The 23,257-nt window shown below is 38.0% G+C and overlaps 1 protein-coding gene and 1 long non-coding RNA gene across 2 annotated transcripts; one reads left to right on the top strand and one right to left on the bottom strand.

Annotated features, from left to right (window-relative positions):
- Positions 1-1,160: 1,160 nt before the first annotated feature.
- SMC2 (structural maintenance of chromosomes 2) lies at positions 1,161-20,945 on the bottom strand. The gene is made up of 24 exons (XM_041400192.1): positions 20,778-20,945; positions 19,722-19,871; positions 19,003-19,125; positions 18,031-18,069; positions 17,738-17,848; positions 17,516-17,560; positions 16,819-17,052; positions 16,010-16,159; positions 15,116-15,349; positions 14,113-14,272; positions 12,134-12,251; positions 11,313-11,451; positions 10,946-11,065; positions 10,426-10,630; positions 9,667-9,802; positions 8,556-8,680; positions 7,620-7,813; positions 7,191-7,334; positions 6,754-6,948; positions 5,936-6,136; positions 5,018-5,134; positions 3,566-3,726; positions 2,218-2,365; positions 1,161-1,334 (listed from the first exon to the last, which is right to left on the bottom strand). Exons 1-24 carry the CDS (start codon positions 20,943-20,945, stop codon positions 1,161-1,163), a joined length of 3,591 nt encoding a protein of 1,196 aa, XP_041256126.1.
- A 736-nt stretch (positions 20,946-21,681) lies between these two features.
- LOC121333647 lies at positions 21,682-23,012 on the top strand. The gene is made up of 3 exons (XR_005952335.1): positions 21,682-21,807; positions 22,225-22,253; positions 22,837-23,012. It is a non-coding gene; the product is annotated as an uncharacterized LOC121333647 (long non-coding RNA).
- The last annotated feature ends 245 nt before the right edge of the window (positions 23,013-23,257 follow it).

Raw genomic sequence — 23,257 nt, forward strand, 5'->3', positions numbered from 1 at the left:
CTGTGGTGGGTATTTTATAGTGTTCTGTGCTCCAGATTCAGTGTGTGTTGCTGTTGTGCTCTGTGCTGGCCTGCTGCCCTCCCTTTGTGGTGGCTCTGCAGCCCTGGAAGGAACTGTGTGTTTTTGAACCTGTAGCTTAGTCTCCTGAAACCAGGCAGGGTTAGGGAATGTGTCTGAATTACAGACACATTCTTTGCATTTATTATACATGCAATCTTGTATGTAGTATATATACACGGTAGATGGGGCCATGAGATTGAAAGCTTACTAAAATAATATTCAAGAACTTCAGTATCCAAATTATTCCAGACATACACACACACACATTTCACCCCCAGTGCAACCTTAATTATATCTACTTTTCTAAACAGTATTCAGAAAGGAAGAAAAAAAAAGGAAGGGACACGGATGAGGTAAGCAGAGGACAGCATGCAAACACAAACCTCATCTGTGATGGCCGCCAAGTGGCTGAAGTGTGATCTGGCAAGGGAAATGCTGTCAGACCATACACAGACCATGCATGGGTCCAGAGCTGTGGTGAGCAGAGACCTGCTCTGCAGTGCTGTGATAAAGCTGTTTCGGACTTGGGCCCCACAGACATGTAATTTCTACCCAGTGAATGCAGCAGGATACATTCAAGTAAGTTAAAAACTGAGAAACTGTTCAATTCTGAGAAGGCACTGTTCAATGAAAAACTTTGAGGAAGGAAAGCATACACACAACCAGGCTGTGTTGCATATCAAAGTTTATATTTATTAAAAACAGGTTAAACATTGTAAAAACAGCTTGGGAGTTAGTTGTTGAGGATTGCTTTGCTCCTTGAAAAACAATTACATACCAATGACACTTTTCTGTGGAATTTGACAACAGGCAAGGAAGACTGTTACTACATTTTGCAATAGGTCTTCTGAATAGAACCCTGGTAGTTGAATCAGCTTTTCCTCATCTAAAGGCTTTAATTTTACAAAGCTATTACTGATATACATTTATGTGTAAATGTTATAGCGGAATGACAGGAATTATGGCCTATTTAGTATGAATTTCAGTTCTTTAAAAGCAGATATAAAAATAGAAAAAAACACATCTAAAACAAACACATCTAAAACAAATATTAGCAAGCAACGGGGGAACATTTAACTTGCAGCTGCATGAAGATTTCTTTACAGATCACCATTCAAAGAAAATGTTTTCTCAGGTTTCTTGAGGGCAGTCTCTTTTTTCTTTTTATTAGTCTGACTGTATCTTGCAATAGTGGATATACCATCCACAAACCTGGTCTTGTAGAGGACATTTGCATTGTTGAACATTCCATCCTTCAAGGACACCACAATAAACTAAAAAAAAACAGAAACATTTAAAATAAATGTTGCCATCCAAACAACACTAGAAATGGTTTCCAAAGAGAGGACTCCTTTTCCTTCATTTGGCTAATACCTCAGTAATAATCTTTAAAAAATATTCTAAAACTAACCAAGGCCCAACAGAATGTGCTACACAGGTCAATGTAAACCCACTTTTCCTGTAGCTAGTGACACTTCTGTCCATATCCCAGCACCTGGCCTGGGATACAGTCCACATGCAGCATGCCTGTTCGTGGTGGAAGAAAAAACGGAAATAACTATGCCACTAATTATGAAAGAATGTAGGGTCTTACCTAGTCAAAAGATACTACTCAAATAATTTTGCAATACTGGTTCCTCTCCTTACTCTCATTTGGAATGGTTAAGTCCTTACATCAAATGGAGACTGGTACTGCCTTTTTTTCATGTACAGGTCACAATGATACAGAGATCCTTTCCAGTAGTGCCTGACTATTTTAATAAGGTCAACATAAAATATCTGTAACCTCAAGTTAAAAATCTCTAGGAAAAAAGAATGCAGGATGCTGTGATGCTTGAAATTGAGTGCATCACAGATACTCCTCCCTATTGCTCCATTTAAACCAGTGCAGCAACAACAGTCAAGTTTCACCGCTGCCATGTAAATTTAGCTTTCAGCTGAAACAACTCAGAAATATAACAAACATCTGCAGAATAAAAGAGGTAAACAGCTCAGATTCCTCAGTGCCAGACTACCTTTGGAAATAATGGATGGAACTCTGAGCAATCTGGCCTGGTAGAAGGTGTCCCTGCCCATGGCAGGGGATTGACCTAGATGATCTTTAATGCCCCTTCCAATCCAAACCATTCCATTACCACAGTAATTTCAAGATCATACCTGGGAGTGTCTGAAATGAGTTTGAAGCATCTGCCCAATATTCTGGGTATGAGAGAGATCAAGGGCTGCATCCACTTCATCCAAGATGTAAACTGGGGCAGGCCTGAAGAGGAGCATGGCTAAAATCAAGGATAAGGCCACCAACGATCTATTGTGGAGACAAGAAAATTATTATTCAGTATTGTCTGAAGGGCTCTGGCTTTTGACAACAATTGCTGAAAGGCAATGAAGATGGTAAAGGGTCTGGATCACAAGTCTGATGAGGAGCAGGTAGTGGTGTTGTTTAGCCTGGAGAGAAAGGGGCCCAGGAGGGACCTTATTGCTATCATCTACAGAAAGGAGGGTGTAAGCAGGTGAGGGTTGGCCTCTTCTCCCAGGTGATGAGACAGGCCAAGAGGAAATGATATCAGGAAAAATTTCTTCACTGAAATGCTTATCAAGAATTTGAATGGGTTGCTCACAGAAGTGCTTGAGTCAGCACTCATGGAGAGATTTCTTAGAAGACATGTGGACGTAGGGTTTAACAACATGGTTTAATGGTGGACCTGGCAGTTAATAGTTGATGATGTCAAGAGTGTTTGTCCAGCCTAAATGATTCTATGATACTAAAATAGTCCCTCAAAAGCACATTACTGCTATGGTTCTGAAGAGATGGAATGATAGTTTCCTCATTTCAAAACATGAAGTCTTCTGTCAGAAACAGCAAATATTACTTCTTCTTATTGGAAGATCACATTAGTTGAGTGATGATATTTAAAATTATGCTGTTGTTTGATTTCAAAGTCTGAGTTTTGCAGTGATGTTTTCCCACATCTGGTTCCTCAAGTATTCTGTCCTTAGGAAGTTCTGTATCTCTGTCTCAAATTCTGTTTCTGCTTTTGTTTGTAAAGGTCTCTTTTCCTTAGAAGTTGCAAAGGAGCACATGCCCTACACAGTAGCTGTACACACTGGAGAAGAAAACTGTTGCCATGACACTGCCTTTATACCAGGCAAACACTTGCCTATGTAGATTTTTGTGGTTACAACTCAAGGAGAGGAGCATTTAATTCAACATTACATCAGTACTGCCTAGAGTTTAATGTGGTTTTCTCAACATTTAATTTTTTTTTTTTGCCACTTCTGTGTGACAGGAGTAAATTCTTGTTTGTTATCTTTTACTAAGTAAAGCATTGTTCTAAGTCAGAATGCATTCATAGTGCTTCCAACATTATATTGAGTCCATTTGGAAGGAGGCAGAGTCCCTGACTTGACAAGGAAAAGGTTAATTTTTTTGCTTTTCAAAACTTTAATTAGTTAGACATATCAATTACATACACAATGACAATGGAAAACAAATTAATTCACCAACCTTTGTCCTCCACTAAGTTCTGTTAAGTTTTCCTTCCAGGTGTTTCCTAAGGCAACTCTGAACTCCATACCAACAAAGACATTGCTAGTTTTAGAGGCTGCTAGCATAGCTCTGGCTCCAGGTAGGAGTGTTGAGAAAATGGAACCAAAGTCTTCATTCACCTAGAAGTCAGACCACAAAAGATGTGTAAATGTGCTTTGGATCAAGAGCACAAAGAGTGAAAAACTTAGTGATGAGCAGCACGACACTCGAGATGTCTTTCCCAGTTCAGCATGGTGACTTCCCATGTCACAGACAGGACAGCAAGAAAACATTGGCTTTGACTTTTTTTGTACTGAATAGAGAAGCAACACCAAAGGATATGTGACACCTCATACTAAGCATTTTAAAAGATCCAATGAAAGATGTATTGGAAGGCTTCTTTATGCTATCAGACAAGGAAATGGTTATGCCCTAACTCAGACTTACTAACTGGCAAATTGCAATTTCTCTCAATTAATGGACTACTACTAAAAGTACAAGCACCATGTAAGAGATACGTGGTGGCATCCTCCCCACTCTTTTTCTTGCCAGGTTTACTTAAGCAATGTCCAGGTATGGGATGGGATGCAACGTTGTAAATGCAGATTAAAATTTCCTAGGTTAAGGAATTATCTGAAAACACACTTATTCCACCATGCGTGATGCTTTTGCATTACAGCTCACTAATTTCTGCCAAACACCCTTTTTATAATGAAAAGGTACCATTTTGTCAGTGATATCCTAAGTACAGGCAGGATAATTAATAATTAAACAGATACTTCATCTATGTGCAATTTAATCTTGGTTAAAATCAATTTTCTCAAAGGCCAAAAAGCACAAGTTCTGTTGGTACAATAGAAAAGAAAGTGTCAAAAAATTTCCATCTAGAAAGGCATAATTTTATACTTCTCTTATAATTCATTATATGAGAGATCTGGTAAAAAGGCAGGGTGCCTAGGTAACAGAAATATAAATCAGATATTGCTCCACCCCAATATTATGTATCCTGACAGTAATGGAAGCAGTACCCCAGGTCCACAGCCCTGCACTGTAGAAGGCAACATAACAACAGAAAATTTTTACTCTGGTAAAATATTGGTTTAAGAATAGAAAAGAGGCCAAAAATAAAACCCAGCTGTATTTCAATATGAAATATTGAAAATTAACCTTCATGAAATATTTGTGGACACTAAAAGGGAATGAGAAAGTAGTTTTGCAGGTCTAACTGGACCTTTACAATTCTCAGAGAATTTATGTCTTATTCTCAAAAGTGGAAATAAACAGGAGCAATAAAGTGTTTATTTTTAAATATAGGTCAGGGATATTAGTTCTGAAAACAGACCTTTTTTCCCCAAAGAAATATGGAAAACAGTAATCTAAGATAAATCTGATCCTTTACTAAAACATGAAGATGAATTTAAAGTATCATACCTTTTTCCAAGCAATATCTAAAGCTTGTTTTTTCTTCCGGTCAAGCTCTTTAATAACTGCAAGAATTTTTATCTTGTCGTTCTCTACAATTCTTTTTTTCTTCATTAAGTCATTATACTGGTGCAAGGAGAAGAAAAGATTGATTTCAATGAACTCTGTGCACAAATGCACTTTGTGCTAATCTTACAGCTTCACTGTATCATTGTGTAGCTATGAAATAGTCATTACCACAAGATTAAAATCCAGTGCATTCATTTAGCTGCATGAGGGGTGTAAATTCTGGGATTATTTGCAAATTAAAGCATCAGAATTTTCAACAATCAGGAAGGGGGAAGGACGACATTGCTATGAAAGTTGCACTTCCAAGTTAATCATGTCTCATTTGCTTTTCCATAGAAGGATAGTTCTCGAGGCTGACAGAAGGAAAAGTACTAGAAAAGTTGAAGGATAAAATTAGCGGGCAGTTTTCAGACAATCCTGGAATAGCCTGAAGATACAGATTGATTCAAAACAACCTTGCTACACCGTCAAGCTATCATGCTTGAAGATGAATATATTTTTGGTCTGCAACTTTTAATTCAGGATATAGTTCTCAGATAATCTAATGAATGCCACAAAGCCTGCTAATGCTTCAACTTAGGATGATCTGGGGTAGGAAGGAAAAAACCAAAAAAAGTGTATTTTTTATCATCCAAGGTCAAGATTATGAGTAACCTAAAAACCTGGTATGCCAGTGAACAGTTCAAAGATGTAAGATTAGTATGAAAAAAACAGGAAAAAGATTGGTTTTATTTTTGGTGTATTGAGAGAGAGAGCACTTGAAAACATAAAGCTACATTATATATATCTGTATATATTGTATATACACCATATGATCAGCCTGCCCAATTTTTATAGATTAAAGCATAGAATATTTACCCTTTCCTCTGCATCAGAAAGCATGTTCATAGCTTTCGTGTTCACATTCCTTCCCAACTTCTCTTTATGCTCCTGCAATTTCTGCAGCTTCTGACTGGCTTCTTTAGGGTTGCTACTTTTGAAATCATAAGCTGTGTTTGGCTGGCCAAAGAGTGCTTTGTCTGAAGCTATCCACTTGTATTCTTTCAGCATTTTGGCCACCTTTAGACAAAAGGTTATGTTGAGCTTTTTCCTCACCCTTCTCACATGTGAAATAAAAATTAAAACAAACAAAACCAAAAAACAAAACAAACCAAAACAAACAAACAACAAAACAAAATAAATAAACAAAAAACCCAACAAAACACCCCCCAAAAAAACCAACCCACCTACATTCTGAAATTACCACATTAATTCTTCTACCCCAGTGCAGCACAAGTACATATCTTTACAATGTATTGTGTGATTTCCTTCACTGTGGACAAATTTAAGGTCACTTTCATGTACATCTTAATTACTTTAAGCACTTTTTTCTACATCTGAACTCTACCAATGTCACAGCATCATGGAATTACCTTCTTTAATTAGTTATCTAATTTGTCCAGAGATGTCACAACGTTCTTACTGATCACTTTCTCACTGTGATCTCTGTTACTGCATACAGATGTGTGCTCTTTCACAATGAACAATTTCCACTCCCTCTGCCTCAGATAAAAATTTTTCATTAAGAGCTGCAAATATGACAGTGCTTAAAGGAAAAAGGCTACTTCCTTTGCATGTGGCAAGGGAATAACCATTCTTGGTCACAAGATGTGAAGAAAAGCACAAATTTAAAATACCTTGGCAGCAGCATCAGCAGCTTCTTGTTCACATTTGATGATGCTGTGTTCTAATTCTTTAATCTTAAGCTGTAATTCATTATTTTGCTCTCTGTATTTTACCATCTCTGCAGATTTGTCTTTAATTGCATTATCATGGAATGCAATTACTTCCTTTTGCTCAGCAAGCACCTTCTGTGCTTTCTCTACAGATTCCTGAAAAAGCAAATCAGCAAACATTTATTGGCCTCTTTTAAAGCTGACATTAAAGCTTTACTAGAACTAACGCAGCAAGGAGAAAAAATTCACATGTGAAAGTGAAGCAACAAAATAACTACCTAGGCTGATTGAGTATAGTAAGCAAATCTGCAGAAAAAAAATACGTATGTGAGGTTCAGAGGATCACAGAGAGTAACAATCACAATAGATAATGAAACACAATATTTATTCACTTTTACCTCTGTTCTAGCAACTTCATCCATCAGAGCATTAATGTGATTGTGGTAGGATTTGATTGCTTCCTCTGCAGCGGTTATCTGTTGTTTATAGGAGTCCTGCTCTTGTTTCATCTCTTCAAGTTCCAGAACTAAAGCTTTGACTTCCTAGAGAGATGTTTTCTAATTTATTAGTTATACTTAAATGGAAAGAATTAAGATTCAGTTTGATGTAGTAAATGATGCAGAAGATTAACAGCACCTATTCTTGAGCAAGGGTGTAATCCCACAAAGGAAAAAAAAAAGCAAAAAACCTGTCAGTGACCATGTCAGTGACTACACAGTAATATATTAAGTCCCAAAACTGAGAGTATTAAAACCTCAGGAGAATAAAACTTTCTGATTTTTGCACTTTTAACATGGAGAGAACTGCCAACAGAAATTAAGTTTTACCTGCTGCATGTCTTTTATTTTTTTGATTGAAGTGTCTGCCTTTTTCTTGGCATTGTCTAGATTCTGCTCCGCATTTTTTCGCTCTTTTAGACACTCTGCTTCTGCATTTTTAATTTTATTCTCCAATTCCTTGTATTTTTTTTCTGCCTTCTTTTTGCTCTCTTCAGTTTCCTTTAAAGTCTCTTCACAAGATGCTGCATCAAGAAGTAGAGTACTGAGATCAAGCACTGTTCTCATCTTTAAATTTACATACTAAATGCCAACTGAAATAAATCTCTTTGCCCCCAACAGAAAAAAAGTGGTTGAACACTCACTAGTTGCTGAAGTCAGATATTTCAATGACTACTCTAAGACATCTTTTTTGACAGAGGGAAGAATGTCAAGTTGCAGGATCAAAAAGTAATTAATCAGACAGCCACCTAACAAGGCACCATCTCATCCCTAGAATACTACTTCTAGATACGTATCACTTCTGTCCATTTTTTAGATGTTTTACTTGCTGCTGCATTTTGTGCCATTTTGTATTTCCTTAGCTACGCAAAACACTATTTCTTTCCAATGCTTTCTTTTTATGTAAAATATATTACTAACCTTAAGTTGGCATATGGCCTGAAAAAAGCAAAGATTACTCAAATATGGGCTTAAATACCATTTTTGAACTTCTGTGCAAAGATGTATTTTCCTTTATTACAAAGTATATAAAAAACATTCAATAAGAGTATAACCTTTACTATAAGAGAATGGCCACCTTTAAGTGAATCACCTCTATGCAAGTATACTGTGATTCTGTGTAACATGTTCTAAAATATAAAGCTAGTATTTTAAAGTGAAAAGTACTTCTTTCTTAAATACAGAATGTGTCACGCAAACAGCCTGATATCCATCTCATTCTTAGCAATTAGTTTTCAGGTAAAAGAGTAAGAACACATTTGTCACCGATGGTTTTCTTCAGGGCAATCAGCTCTTCCTCTTGTTTGTGGTAAGCACTTTGACAAAGCTTCTTGTGCAGCAGCTCTGCTTCCTCAGACTTCATCTCCCATTGCTGCTTCAGTTGTTGATACCTTTGGAGACAGTAGTGACACATATTGCTATAGTAGAAGGTTACCCAGCATCTCACTTTCAAAGCTGAAGTAAGTAGATGAATATCTGTATTTCATTTCTCATGTGAGATACAGTGATAACAGCAGGGCAAATAAGCTTAAATAAATGAAAATCCAATATAATTGCTTTAATAATAACTGTGAGGTTCATAGGTATGTAAGTTCTTATGTATGTAGCTCCTGCTATTTAGTCCTGATCTGACCTATTAAAACAAACGCAATTCATGGAATTTTGGCAACAACTCAGACATCACTTTTTTCCCCAACTGGCAGCATGACAGATGTTAGGGTGAAGAACTGCGGAAAAGATATCTGGAAGCAAAAGTTCCTTCCTCCTCTTAGCGATATTTCTGGAAGTCTACTGCAGCTCAAAACAATTTGAAAAAATAAATCCAGCTGGTAGGTAGCATGTTATGCAACACTACCTCTTTATGGCATTTTTGCAGAACTGACTAAATATATTTTTCTGTTCCATCTTTTAATATGGTATTCAGTAACTGAGTAGCTGAAAATCAAATATACTTAATATTATTTAATTTAAATGCTTACAGCAGTATCACTCAGATAGTCCTTTATTTCCTTGTGAGAAAAATAAGACTGACTACAAATTGAATTCTGTACAGGTGTTAAAAATATGTCTGGAACAGATCCATTCTTCAGTAGACTTCATGAAAATGCTACCAGTTTCAATTAGATAACAATGTGTACCCTTCCCCCCCGCCCCTGTATTATCCAAAACAAAGGGGTTTTGAATGTGTTATTTAAAAACTGAGTTCGCTTTTTGATTACTGAACTTACTAATTATATTGAGAGGAGAGGGAGGAAGGGAATTACTTTCTGCATATTACATTCTCAAAAGGTCTATGGCCTCCCAAAACAACTCATTATATTGAATTTACTCAGCCACATTAAGAGAAATTATGCACATTGTATAGTGCAAACCCTACCTTTCAGCAACCGTCTTCAAGCTTGCCAACTCATTCTCTACAGCTGCAAGTTCAGATTCCTTTTTCTTGAGTTCTGTTACAACATCTTTCACTTCTTGAAGTTTAGACAATATTGGTGCATCTTGTGAGGATGCACCTGTTCAATGAAAAAATTAAAAACCCAGGCTGATTGGAATTAAACCAGTGAATTCACCACGGGTAATTGCAAATTCTAAACATTAATAATGAGGCAGGTTAATGACTTTTTTTAGCTGAGAAACAGAGAAGGCAGCTAGGCTAAAGCTAGAGTTCTCAGAAGAGAAAGACTACTTTCTCTGTTACAGAACATAGTTCTGCAGTCTTTGAATACTATACATGCGTGTCTTATGCAAACAGCTAACTTTCCATAGTTTATGAAATTATCGCAAACCAATGATGAATTGTGGTGCAAACCAATTGAATTCAAAAAGTGCTTGAATTCCAAGCACTTTTACTTCTAAGAGGATTATACAGTCGAATAAGATTTAAGTATTTTAAATCTAAATTACTTTATGTGAAGTGTGTCATTAATTTTTTCTTAAACTAATTAATATTATTTCAGCTCAAGACAACTTTAGCTCAAACGTATTATTCCCAGTATGTATCTAAACAAAAGTGTTACTGTTAATTTTTAGAAAAAATATGCAAGAGCAGTAAACATATCAACAGACACACTATTAGTGTTATATAACATATATAGACACATGCTATTAGTATTATATGAATAGAACCAGCAATTGCCTCCATGCAGAGTTCCTTGGGGATCAAACACATCTCCATCAAGAGTAACACTTCTCGTCATTATCTTTTTGTCGAAAGTCACTTTCTTAGCGTTATCCATCTTATTACAGACCAGTGTTGTTCCAAAGACATATTCCATTGCTTTCTGCAGTTCAGATTCGTATCCAATTAGAGAAAGGGCTAAATGCACGTTAGCACGCCCAGCCTAGAAATCAAACAAAATGCAACTAGTATGCCTTAAGTTATAGTAAGTTTCAAATTTGATTTCTGTCTTTTGTTGATAATAACTCTTCCAAAAATATCATCACATTTTAAAACTCCAGTTACAAATGGCATAATTAATACCCATTTAAACCTCACAAAATTGAAAGGATACAAAGGAAAACAAAGTCAATATATCCTCAAACCCTGTACTATTTCTTATTATAATAACCATTAAGAATCTCAGGTTTTTAGTACAGAAATAAAATTAAAATGGGACAGAAGCAATATAGTGTAAAGAGGGCATTTATTTACATACCAAGCTTTGGGCCAACTTGACTATGTCTTCTTGAACACACCTGGCAGAAATTTTGTTTAAGGGAATGATGGTGTATCGATGTTTTAGTTCACCCTTCTCTAAAAGCTTTTTGCCAGTAACCTCAAATGAAAAATAGTTACAAAGCATATCTGAGTACACAAGTGATTTTATAAAGTAAGACAATAGGGCATTGGAAGAAGAACGCATTGTTACCACCAACTACGCATGACTTTCTTGACCCAATTAAAACATGTACATTGGTCCAAACCCCTCTCAAGTATTCAGTAACAAGGCACGTGCTTGCCAACCCTGAATCATACGACCACATCTCAAAATTTAGAATTCTGTACTAATGAAATAAACTTACTTCTGTGTCCACAATAATGTTATAGAGTTTCCCTCCAGCCACCGCTTCCAGGGCTTTGGCATTGGATAGATCTTTCACAATGAAAAGAGACACAACAGGGCCTTTCACATTGTTTGGATTCCAATTCTTTTCTGGATGTCTTAAAATAAATATAAATTATGGCTATGATGCATGTCTGTTTTTCTCTCACACATCCTTAAAAAATTTCTATTTAAAACCCATGATAATGGGTTTTCCCATAAGCAATTCCAAATTCTATCAGAAAAAGAACCCCATGAAAAACATGTTAAATTAAATACACCACAGGAAGAGATTCGACAATAAAGAGTCAGTTACATTGTCATTAAAGAATGTAATTCCTGATTTATTTCTATATTTTTTCAATGGATTTTTCCAATGGGCTCTGTTATTACCACAGCTATAGGAGTATGTTCAGCCTATTTCACAAAAAATTAAACATGGGGATACAGATATTTGGCTGGAGTTATCTCCAAAGAGCAAGTCTACTTGTGTCCACAGGCAGAAAACAATGATTACATATTTCCCAGTTTAGACCTTTGGATGCCATGGGTTTAGCTATTGAACTTATGATTTGGAAATGCCACCAGACAAAACTTTTAAATTCTAGTGACTTAGATAAGATTATAACATTTCCTGACTTTCCCCTCACCTTCCCCTTCACTTTTCATCATGGGTAAGACAGTTGTTATTCACTAGCAGCAAGAAAAAGACAGCAAGAGCTAAGACATTGGTAGAATTATGTGGAAAAAGGCCCCCAAAAGTCTTTTCAAGCGTCTTTCAGGATCACACTGAGATCTTACTTGTATATAAACTGTAGATGAGGAAATTTTGACATTAAATTTTCACTCAGTTCTCTTAGCCAGCTGATATCAGAAATCAATGCCTTCTTTTTTGCTAGGAGGGCTTCTCCTTTTTCTTCTTCAAAGTTGAACACAAGCAGTAGAGATATATCCAGAGGAGAGAAATCTATTAGCTTAAAAATTGGTATCCTACACTGTTTATCTACACATATGTAGAGAAGACTTTTAAAAATTCTTTGTTAATTTTCAGACTAAATAAATCAATACCATCATGACACCAAACATGAAAAGAAAAAGTTTAAAGAGTAGTGTTCTTCTCTAAAGGTTAATACGGAATATCAGCTAACAGTAGTTTCTAAAACAAATATTACCTGGCATAAGAAATAAACTCTAAGAAGTGTTTTATGTACAGAAAACTAGGAAGCAATAGGGGTGTTGGTCTCTTTCACCATCTAAATTTTAGCTGGAATTTAATTGTGCCATCAAACTTCAAATGGTCAGCCCAAAGCCGATATAATCTAATTATTTTAAGCTGGTGTCTGTGAAAGTTTAAGAGTTTGCAGAGTTTACATCAGAGGAATTTGTGCATGAAAGCAGTGTACTTGATTTTTCATTTCCCTCCTGCACTAGGGCTGGGTGAGATGCCCAGCAGCAGCCGTCATAGTGCTATTCTTTGTGCTTCTACTGAAAAAGCATAGATGTAACACAATTTTGGCTACTGCTAAGAATACTGGCACAGCACCAAGGCTGTCCCTCCAGTCCCTCTTCCAAAAGCCAGTAGGCTGTCAGTGGGCAACAGGATGGGAGAGGACACAGACAGGATGTGGGGTCCATACTGTTATGAAGGTATGTTCATCCGTAAAAGCTAAGGATGAGGGAAGGGATCATCCATTATTAAGGCCTTTGTCTTCCAAAAGAGCCTTCCAAAAGAGCAAACTGAGGTCCTACTTCACAGGAAGTGGCTGAACACTGCCTCCTAATTCCTGATGGGAAGCAGAGCATAAATTCTTTTGTTTCATTTGTATCTGCATCCTCCAGCCAGCTCCAAGAGAGAGCTGCCACTGGCCAAGGCCAAGACCATCACTGATGGTAGTGAAGCCTCTGGGATAACATACTATGGAAGGGGAAAAAAAGGCCAAACCTATATGCAGTGGCTGGAAAGAGGAGTGACAATATGTGAGAGGAACAGTCCTGCAGACACCAAGGCCAGTGAAAGATGTGCTCCAAGCACTGGAACTGAGATTCTCCTGCAGCCTGTGGTGCAAACCATGCTGAGGTAGCAACATGGACCATGGAGGTCCACATTGCACCTGTTGCCTGTGGAAACCAACATTGGGGCAGGGTCCTGTCAGAACCTCCAGACCCACAGACAGATAAGCCCATGCTGGAGCAGGTTTGCTGGCAGGATATGTGACCTCCACAGGGGACCCACACTGGAGTAGCCTGTTCCTGAGGGTCTGCACCTCATGAGAGGAACCATTGCTGGAGCAGTTTGTGAAGTACGGCAGGCCATAAGAAGGATTCACACTGGAGAAGTTCAAGTTCAAGGAGGACTGCCTCCCTTGAGAAAAACCCCATGGTGGAGCAGGGGAAGGGTGTGAGTCCTGCCCCTGAGTAGGAAGGAGTGGCAGAGACAACATGTGAGGAACTGACTGCAGCCCCCATTCTCTATCCCCCTGCATCACAAATGGAGAGCAGGTACGGAAAATCAGAAATGAAATAGAGCCTGGAAAATTAATTTAAAATTATTTCCCCAAGTCAAGTCTATTTTGCCCATGACAGTAATTGTCAAGCGATCTCTCCCTGTCCTTATCTCAACCCATGAGCTTTTGCAGTGTATTGTCTCCTCTGTCTAGTTGAGAAGGGGAGTGACAGAACACCTTTGGCAAACACTTGGCTTCGAGTTAGGGTCAACTCATGACACTTCTATATTCTATTGCAGACTGTCCCAAAATTATGCATCAGAAGTCTGTCCAGACCTGAATAGTTCAGCTCCTTTATTTGCTTCTCTAAGGTTATTTTCATTTTTTCAACAGCTTCCAATGCGTTTCGGTCTTTCTTGTATCCTTCATCCATCTTTTTAACTTCAGCTTCTTTTGCCTTTAATTCTTTTTGTGCATAATTCAATTTCATTTGAGCCTATCAGGAGTAAGAAAATATGGAATCAGATCTTCACAGACAATCTTGCAGATGCAAATTTAAAACATTTGCACTATCATATCAAGCTGTCCATGCAATTTATGAAGTTTTCCACTGGTTGCAGATATGACAAAAACCAGCCCTGTCTTTTGAGAATAATGGCACAGGTTATTTGGAAACAAAACCACAGGTCTTGCATTTAACTATGGCAACATATTAGAACATGAATAAACTCTGAGAAGAAACAAAGTCATTTAAGATGTGATATACCTGTCCTAGTTACTCTACAGAGAAGAATTTCTCTGTAAGTGAGACAAGGAAAGTGAACTTTGGAAATTTAAACTCCACTATCAGAACTACCCCAGCAGAGGTCTTCTATCTTAAGACAAAACAAGCATTGGCTCTTTCAGTCATGTGATGAGCATACAATTTAACTAAGGAGAAAACAGTTTCTTCTGAACACTCCAATTCACAATCACAGGCATTTTTATTTTGATTCCAATTAAGTTTAACTGTCAAAATCTCTTTGATTGTATATCAAATAGTCCTAATTTTTTCCTATTCAATACTATTGATCATTTGAGTACAGTGAATCCTACTTTATATCTCAAATGCCGGTTTCTAATACTTCCTCACAGCAATGCTACAGGATTTTCCTGTGTAAGGCATTTTGTTAATATTTTATCAAAAAGTTAGTTTAATGCACATGTCAAAATGTAAAATATCTTGCATAAGATATTCTGCACCCCTTTTCATTATCTTCCAAGTATGTGTCAATTGGTTTTCAGGCAATTTTCAAAAGCATGAAGGCAGGTCTAAGACAGGCAGAGGTTTTTTTCTTACCTGTTTAGCCTCTGTTACTGCTTGGCTAATTTCATTTTTGCAGATCATCATCTGTCCTGAAAGAGTAGCTTCTTCACCATCCTTATTGCTGGACAGGCCAGCAGACACAGCATTAAAATGCTGTTGTGCTGCAGCCAAAGCATGTGCATCTTTTTCACTTTCTTCCAGTAAAACATTTAGTTCTTTCTCTAGATTCTTTACTTCTTTCTCCTTTGACACTAATACTTTAGAATCCTTCAGCAAAACAAAGAACAAAAATTAAAAAAAAAACCCAGAGAACCTGAGTCTATTACCTTGAAATTCATGTTGTTTAGGTGAGGAGCAACAAGTAGTTTCATCAACTACACTTCTAAGACCCTTTGTCAGATTTTGTGATCTTGCAACATGTCTTTGCATGTTTTCACATGTGTTACTCGCCCCATGAGTATACTGAATATTTACAGAGAGATGGAATACAGGCAGTGGTAACAACTCCCCAAGAACTAGGAGAATTATCTCGCTCTTCCCAATATCTAAAAAATTATCCTACTGCATAAAAAACCATCAATTGTCAAAAATATGCAAGGCAGAGATTCCTCATTTAATTTTAAGAGTAACATACATCCATTGATCATAACAATTTGAAGCTACAGAGACCTCTGCTGAGCTTAAGAGAAAATTTGGAACTGTGAGGAGTTGCTCTTTATTTGTATTTGCATCATGTCTTTTTCTATTGGGAACCTACTACCTACACTGAACAAATTAAACAAAGCCCTTAACATTTGTCTCTACTTTCTTAATGTAATTCTTGCCAATCACAGGATTCTTCATACCATAACAGGAAAGAAAAAGCCAGCTGTTTCCACAATCTGAATTAATTTAGTATGTAAATAAAATTATATATAAATACCTTACCTTCTGCATACGTGTTACCAATTCATTATACTTAATCTCTTCACCTTTTAAGTTTTGCTTCTGGAGATCAAGAGCACTTCGTGCTTTTGTATTAACTCTTTGATGTCCTGAAAGAGCAGCTTCTAGTGCCTGGAGTTTACCACCAGCTTCCTACAATATGTAATAAAGGGAATTTACTTTAGCCTATGAAACCAATGCAGTATTTGTAATACTTCATCTTCTGTTCAGAGCTTTACGCAGAAGGAAATCTGACCAAGCAGGCAGTCGTCTCCAACACAAACAGGTCAGACCATCTCTCACCTCTGAAATCCAACCTAACTGAAGGTACTATCGAAGACCCACATCACTCCATAAGATGGGACACTGTCCCTGTACAGAAGGATTTAGGCATCCAAAGACTCTATGGGCCATCCTGTGTCTTGTTAAATTGACTGCCCCCAAAACTGAAGCCAATACTGATTATTGTCAAACAAAACCTTGCTTACTTTTCTTTTGAGACATCAACAAAAGGGAGAAAAAAGCCTTCGGCAAAACTTAATGTTGAATGCACAGAGCAAAAACTTGAAGTCAGTTTTTTATGCTTCAGTTATTTTTCATTTGCATTTCAGACAAAAAAAACCCACCTTCAAATAGATGTCTTCTAGATAAAACCGAATAATCTAAGCATAACTGCATAACCTAAGCAACACACCAGAAGATAAAAATTCAACAGTACATTATCTATGCAAATAACTCCAGTATCTTAAAATTATTTGTATTTCTCCTTGCTCCTCGGGTATTCAGAGGAGCACAACTCTGTTTTCATTTACCTTATCCTTTTCCTTTTCCATCTTCTCTATGTCTTCATTAAGTTGTTTTACCTTCTGTTCAATTTCAGCCCTTGACTCCTGTAAATTCTCTATATTAGATTGCATTTCTTTTAACATATCAGTGGAGGATACCCTTGTTTCTTCAGCCATTACAAACTGATAAGCTACACAGAAACGGCTTAAATGTTCTATTTCTCGTACTAATTTCTGGTATTCTAGATAGGATGCTCGTTCCTGGACAAAAACAAAAAAAAAACACCTCTAAATTTTGATGGAAAAAACAGCGTTACATAAGACTATTACAGAAATCTTTTAAGCACTCTAAACATCAGTATTTGTAAGTAAGAGGATGGATTCTTCATGTTATTCTCAGCTAAAACAATATTCATAATTGACTGCACACAAGAAATACCACTTCACTTAATTTTTTTAAGAACTTTTAAATCTATTTTTATCTAGTTCTCTTGTTTTCTTCCTTCTCCCTACATCTCTCACTAGGATTTCCCGGAAGTCTAAAATGTCACATTCTCTGTATTTGGAAATATGACAAAATTCTTTCCCTTACAAAAGGGAAAGAATTGCAGCGCTAGAAAACATGCTATTGTTTTAGCCAAAATTTACTGGTTCAGGGTAGCTGTGAAAGTATTTTTTCAGCACTTGAAGGACCTATCTTACCACCCTTCCAATTTTTCCATACCTCTTTCAGTTTCTGTAAAGTTGGACTGATCTCCTCATTTAAGACCTGAAACATATAACAGAAGATTTATATTCTGATTTTACTGAACTCTAAAATTTAAACATGTCTAGGCATGGATATCTAGTTCCAGGTGCAGAATTGAAATATTCCAGAACATTGTACAAAGCCAGCATTGAACTAGTTGTTCAGTTATCTTTAACAAACATGAATGAAATGTAGTACCATTTGAATGCTTTTCAGTTTGGATTCCTTCTTCTCTATGGTTTTCTGGGCAGCTATTTTCTTGCACTCATACAACCTAGTTCCAGCTGCTTCTTCAACCATAGCTAAAATCTAAAACAAAGCAATGCAAAAAACTTTGATGTTTCTTCTTACGTTAGATTGGTTCAATTAAGCTGAACATTTCATCTCCCTCCAACCTTTATTTTTGTTGTCCCCCTCCCAAATTATAGATCCTTATCATTCAAAACAGTTCAGTGAAATTTCAGACAAAACCACTCCCACAATTGTCCTACCTCTGGCGGCTTCATATTTAGAACTTTGGTTATTTGTCCCTGGTGACAGAAAGATAAAACAAGATCAGTGGATGTGCACCATGAAGTAGTAAGAAGAAAAACCAAAACCCAAAACCCCCACTCACTTTTATACATTGTCCTATAAGTTCAAGCACTTAATTTTTTTTTTTTTTTTGCTACAATAGTAATCTAGTTTACTCAATTGTTTAGCTCTTCAAAGTTCAGATAAGTCACTCTTCCAGGTAATATACTTGAAATGGCCCTTACATCGTATCTTAGGCTAATCCTTCACAGTCCTGATCACATCTTAAAGGAGTAATGCAAATATTTTTCTTAGAGTCTTACTGGGTTGCTGATGTTAACAAGCTCCTAATCATAAACCAGCTTTATTGGTGATGTAGCTCATACATAACAGGTAGAAACAGAGTATGTACAAAACTGTTCCCACCTTTGCCATCCACCTGGGACAGTTACATTTGAAACAATAAATCCTGCTGTATTTTATTATTCCTTGAATTAACATTTCAAATATTTCAGGGATTTGCCCAGTCCCTTACAGTCTTCATTTTTTCAGCTTTCTTTTGATAACTATGACTCAAGGAGGTACATATCTCAACTTCTTTCAAGATACTGTCTAACATGGAGCACAAATAATAGCAAATAAAATCTGCCATTTTATAATATTTATAAAAGCTATACCTATCTGTTAAGGATAAAAAAATAGAAAATAAAATGGGAACATCTTGTGGAAAAGTTTTGCTAACATGAGGGCCACATGAGGTCTTGTGCTACAAGATGTGTGTTAGCATCAAACTATGCTGTACTGGAAATATTAATAACTTAAAAGACTTTATTTTTTCTGGATAAGATGCCACTCTAATTAGGAAATTAAATGTTTTCCCACTATCTCCTCTGTCTTAAATTTAGTGCAAGTCCTACTTTTTCTGGATTTTATAGAGATACACACAATACCTGCATAATGAGGAAGTGAGGATTATTGACATTGAGTCCAACAGAACAGAAGAGATCCTGCACACGACTGTTGGCAGCATTCACACCATTGATAAGATACTTACTTCTACCTCCAACAACAACCTAGAACAAAGACAAAAAAACCTGCTTAGTGTTGTGAGAATATAAATTGTAATAAAGCATAAAGAAATCTCAGCAAATCACACCTGTTATATCTTTGCATACATATGTATGTGCAGAACATCAAAACAGAACTTGTTTGACATCTAAAATATTTAACTAAAATATAAGAAAGATTAGTCATTGAGGACAATACTGTCAAGAAACCTTCCAAAAGCTCTACTTTAAAAAAAAAACAAACAATAAAAAAATAATCAAAAACCAAAACTCCGACATCTTCATGAGAAAAACAAAGGTTCCTTTGTTCTTGGAGCCCAAATTTAACACAGAGTTCAGATATTAAGAGGAAAGATATGAAAGCAGAAAAAGCCGCAAGATAGAAAATTTTAACTTGCTTTATGAACACTTCTAGCTAGTACACTGGACCTACTCTTACAGATTGTATAACTAACTGCACTATAGAAGCAACATAGAAGCCTTGCCTCTAATGCAGAAACTCAGGGACGTTAAAAATCAGACTTCTTTTTTTCCTTGATCACTCATGAACATGGCAAAAATGTAAATAGGTTATGAAAAAAATACAGATATTAAAGACTCACCTGTCTAGTCACAGTGATCTCATCATTAGATTCAAATCCCAGTGGACTTTGACTTTTGTTTGAATTATCAAAGCGAATAGACACAGTTGCCTTTGTAATTCCAGCTTGCCCATTCTTATAAACTAGATCTTGCAAGTTGGCAGCCCGCACCTAAGTCCAGGGAACAGATAAACACTTTTTTGAAAGAGATTAACATTTTAATTGTACTAGTGTAAGTTTTGGAGAAATTAACCAAAAACCCAAAGATCTAGCTGCATATTTATGAGTTCATGTGAACTGACACATGGGGGCTGCAAGGTGCTATCATTGTAAAACCACAGCCAGTGTGTGCCAGTCTAGTTTTACTTATCTAGATAAACTGCATGTTTCTGCATGAGGGTCCTGACAAACACTGAAAACATCTGTAAAAAAAGCCAGCTGACAGTAAATTTATTTAACAAGCATTTATTTTTCACAATGCAGTTCACAGGGAAATATTCAGAAAGTGCTCCTTGGAGGCCTGCTGACTTTGTCTATAACTGGGGGAAGGTAGGGATGAGAAAGAAGGCAAATTTAAAAATCACCTTCAGACAGAGATTAAAATTGATGTAAAAGCACCCACTTTTTTTATAAAAATAAAGCAGATATATCATCTCTTAAATAGCAGGCATGGCATGAAAACCACTTTTAAATTTTTTTCTGATGAACCAGGTAGCCAGACTTTAAGATTCAATCCAGAACTGAAAACATTTATAACAAATGAGTGAATTAGTGCCTTTAGATGCAAAAAGGACTTTTGGCTTGAAGTTGTTAGCCCTTCAGTGGTTATTTTTAGTCTGTTGTTTTAAGCCACATACTTTGTGTAACTGTGGTATGTGGACGAAGTTGTTAACTAAACCTTAATGTAAGACTGAGCAACGACAGAGACCCAGATTCATGCAATGAAAAACGGAAATAATTAAACTGTTTCTTTCAAAGAAGCACCACTTCAGGTCTTCTGCGAGAGGTTACTCACCAGAGTAACATGAAAAGTTGCTAACAGAAGAAAGACTTTTCTCAAATGTCCCATCTCTTTACCTGTGACAGATTGGTGATTCCCAGCACGAAACAGATGGAGTCCAAGATATTGGATTTACCACTACCATTCAAGCCAGTAATGGCATTGAATAACGGGTCAAAGTCATTAATTTCTGTCCTCTGAGCATAGGACTTAAAACCTTCAAGAACAATTGACTTAATGTGCATCTTCTCAATGTTCCTAAGGGACCAGGCAAAGTATTCCTCTGAGAAGCACTGAGAAAGGTATCCGGATTATAATCCTATATACTTCAGAGTAAAGAAAAAAGAATAACCAAATTAATCATATTGCCAAACAAACAACTAGATCTGAGAAAACGGAAAGGACGCGTGCCTTTTACAAAAAAAATATCATGCATTTATAAGCGAAAAAAGCCAAGTAGACCACAGGTTCAGGCAGTATCCCAACTGTACATCAGCATTTCTAAGGGACCTGACTTTACATAAAGTTTATCACGACACCTGGGTATAGACTCGCGGCAAAACCACGAGTTTGTCGCAAAGCTGGCCGGAAGCGAAGGAGGAGAAAAGCCCCGGGTGCTCCAGAACACGGCAAAGCCTCCCTTTCCCGCTTGCAGAATTGCTGTACCTGCTCAGCCACACCGCCCGCGAGGGGTAAATCCCAGGGAAGCGGCAGCCTCGGCTTTGAGGCACCGCGAACAAGGACTCATCAGAGCCCCATCCACAACCCTGCCGCCTTCATCGCGCTGCCTCCGCGGCCCCGCCAGTGACCCTGCTCCGGCAAGCTCTTCCTGCCGGCTCTGATGCCAAATCGGCCGCGGGCAGCCCTGCTTTTCTCCCCGATCCCAGTGCCTTACCCGCTCAGCCCCGACCGGCGCCACTCCCCGACGCCCGCAAAGATCAAATTTTGGCGCCGAGCGTCGCAGCCGTTAGGGGAGGTGCCTGATGGCGGCCGCCCCGCGCCCTCAGCCCGGCCCGCCCTCCCCGGCGGGAGAGGGGCGGTGCAGGGCCGCCCGTGGCGACTCCCGGGAGAAGAGCGGGCACGGCCTGGATGCTGCTGGAGGGGAAGGTGGGCAGCCCAGGGCAGGCACGGCAGGCGGGCACGACTGGGAAAGAGCTCCTGCGGCTCTGACGCGGGCGGGAGCCGGCGGAAAATGGCGGGTGCCGGCCCAGGGAGGGAGAGTGGCCGGGGCCCTGTGGGCCTCGAGGGAGATGGGGGAAGGCACGGGAATGCACTTGGGCGTTCGTGGGGAGTTCTGTAGCGAGGCTGAGGAGCTTGAGCGTTAGCTCCAGGCTGTGGCCGGAAGTGTCTTTGTACCTCCCTGAAGTTATGTCAAAATGAAGTGCTGCTCTATACTTCCTACGCGCATTCCTACTATGCCACCCCATTTCCCCCAAAAAAATAAAAAAAAAAAACCCCGACCGCCATTTATGCCTATTCAAATCTGTTGCTATGACTTATACACACATGCTTCCATTCAAGCAGATTTAGGAGAACTTGCTCAAAATGTGTGAGTACGTGTCACTGGAAGAACAGTAGGTGTCTATTGATTGCTGCACTGGTCCAAGCAGGAAAGCAAAGTTGGCTGGATGCGTTTATTCGTCCCTGAGCTTGGTGGTTTTTTGGTGTTTTTTTTTTTTTTTTTTTTTTGGTGTTTTTTTTTGTTTTTTTGGTTTGGTTTTTGGGGGGGGGGGGGGGGGGGTTTTTTTTTTTGGGTTTTTTTTTTGGGTTTTTTTTTTTTTTTTTGGTTTGGTTTTTGGGGGGGGGGGGGGGGGGGTTTTTTTTTTTGGGTTTTTTTTTTGGGTTTTTTTGTTTTTGTCGTGGAATAACAGCCTTTATCCCAATATCGTGTGTTGTGTGTGGCAGCTGCGCCTTTTCCTCCCCCGGCCGTCTTGCCGCGGCGGGGCGGGGAGGAAGGGGTGAGGGTGACCGGGCACCTTGGCTTTTGCTTTTGGCTGCTTGGCTTGCTGGCTTGCTTGCTTACTTGCTTACTCCTGCCTCGGCTGCTAGCTGATAGCTGTTTTTTTACTACTTTCTGCTTTCTACGCTGTTTCTTTTCTTTTTCTTTCGTTCCCTCTTTCTTACCCTCCCCCGAAGATACTGGACCAGCTCCAGATCTGACCTAGGACGCCCAAGACCCCCGGCGTCCAGAACCCCCAGAATCTGCAAAAGAAGCTCAACGCCCTCCATAGCACTACCTAGTTTCTTTTCTTTTCTTGTATTAGAAAGTGTTCTTTTATTATTTGTTAATAAATAAGTTTTGTTTTCCACTATACTCCTCCAAAAAATTCCTTCCCAAACCCAATATTGGGAAAGAAGTAGTTAAAAGTTTTTTTTTTAAGAAGCTCCCTTTTAAAAATTTCCCCTAATTTGTCCTAAATAAGGACAGTATACTTTTTGGTGTGTTGGCCGGGAAATGAAGGCCAAAGACAGTGGAAAAAAAACGTATAACAATACTATTTTGGTTTTGGTTGTTTTGTGGAAGTCATAATGTCATTTGGGGTGAAAGCCTGCTGGT

The sequence above is a fragment of the Onychostruthus taczanowskii genome, unplaced genomic scaffold, assembly GCF_017590055.1.
Source record: "Onychostruthus taczanowskii isolate IOZ18803 unplaced genomic scaffold, ASM1759005v1 scaffold174, whole genome shotgun sequence".
NCBI lineage: Eukaryota > Metazoa > Chordata > Aves > Passeriformes > Passeridae > Onychostruthus > Onychostruthus taczanowskii.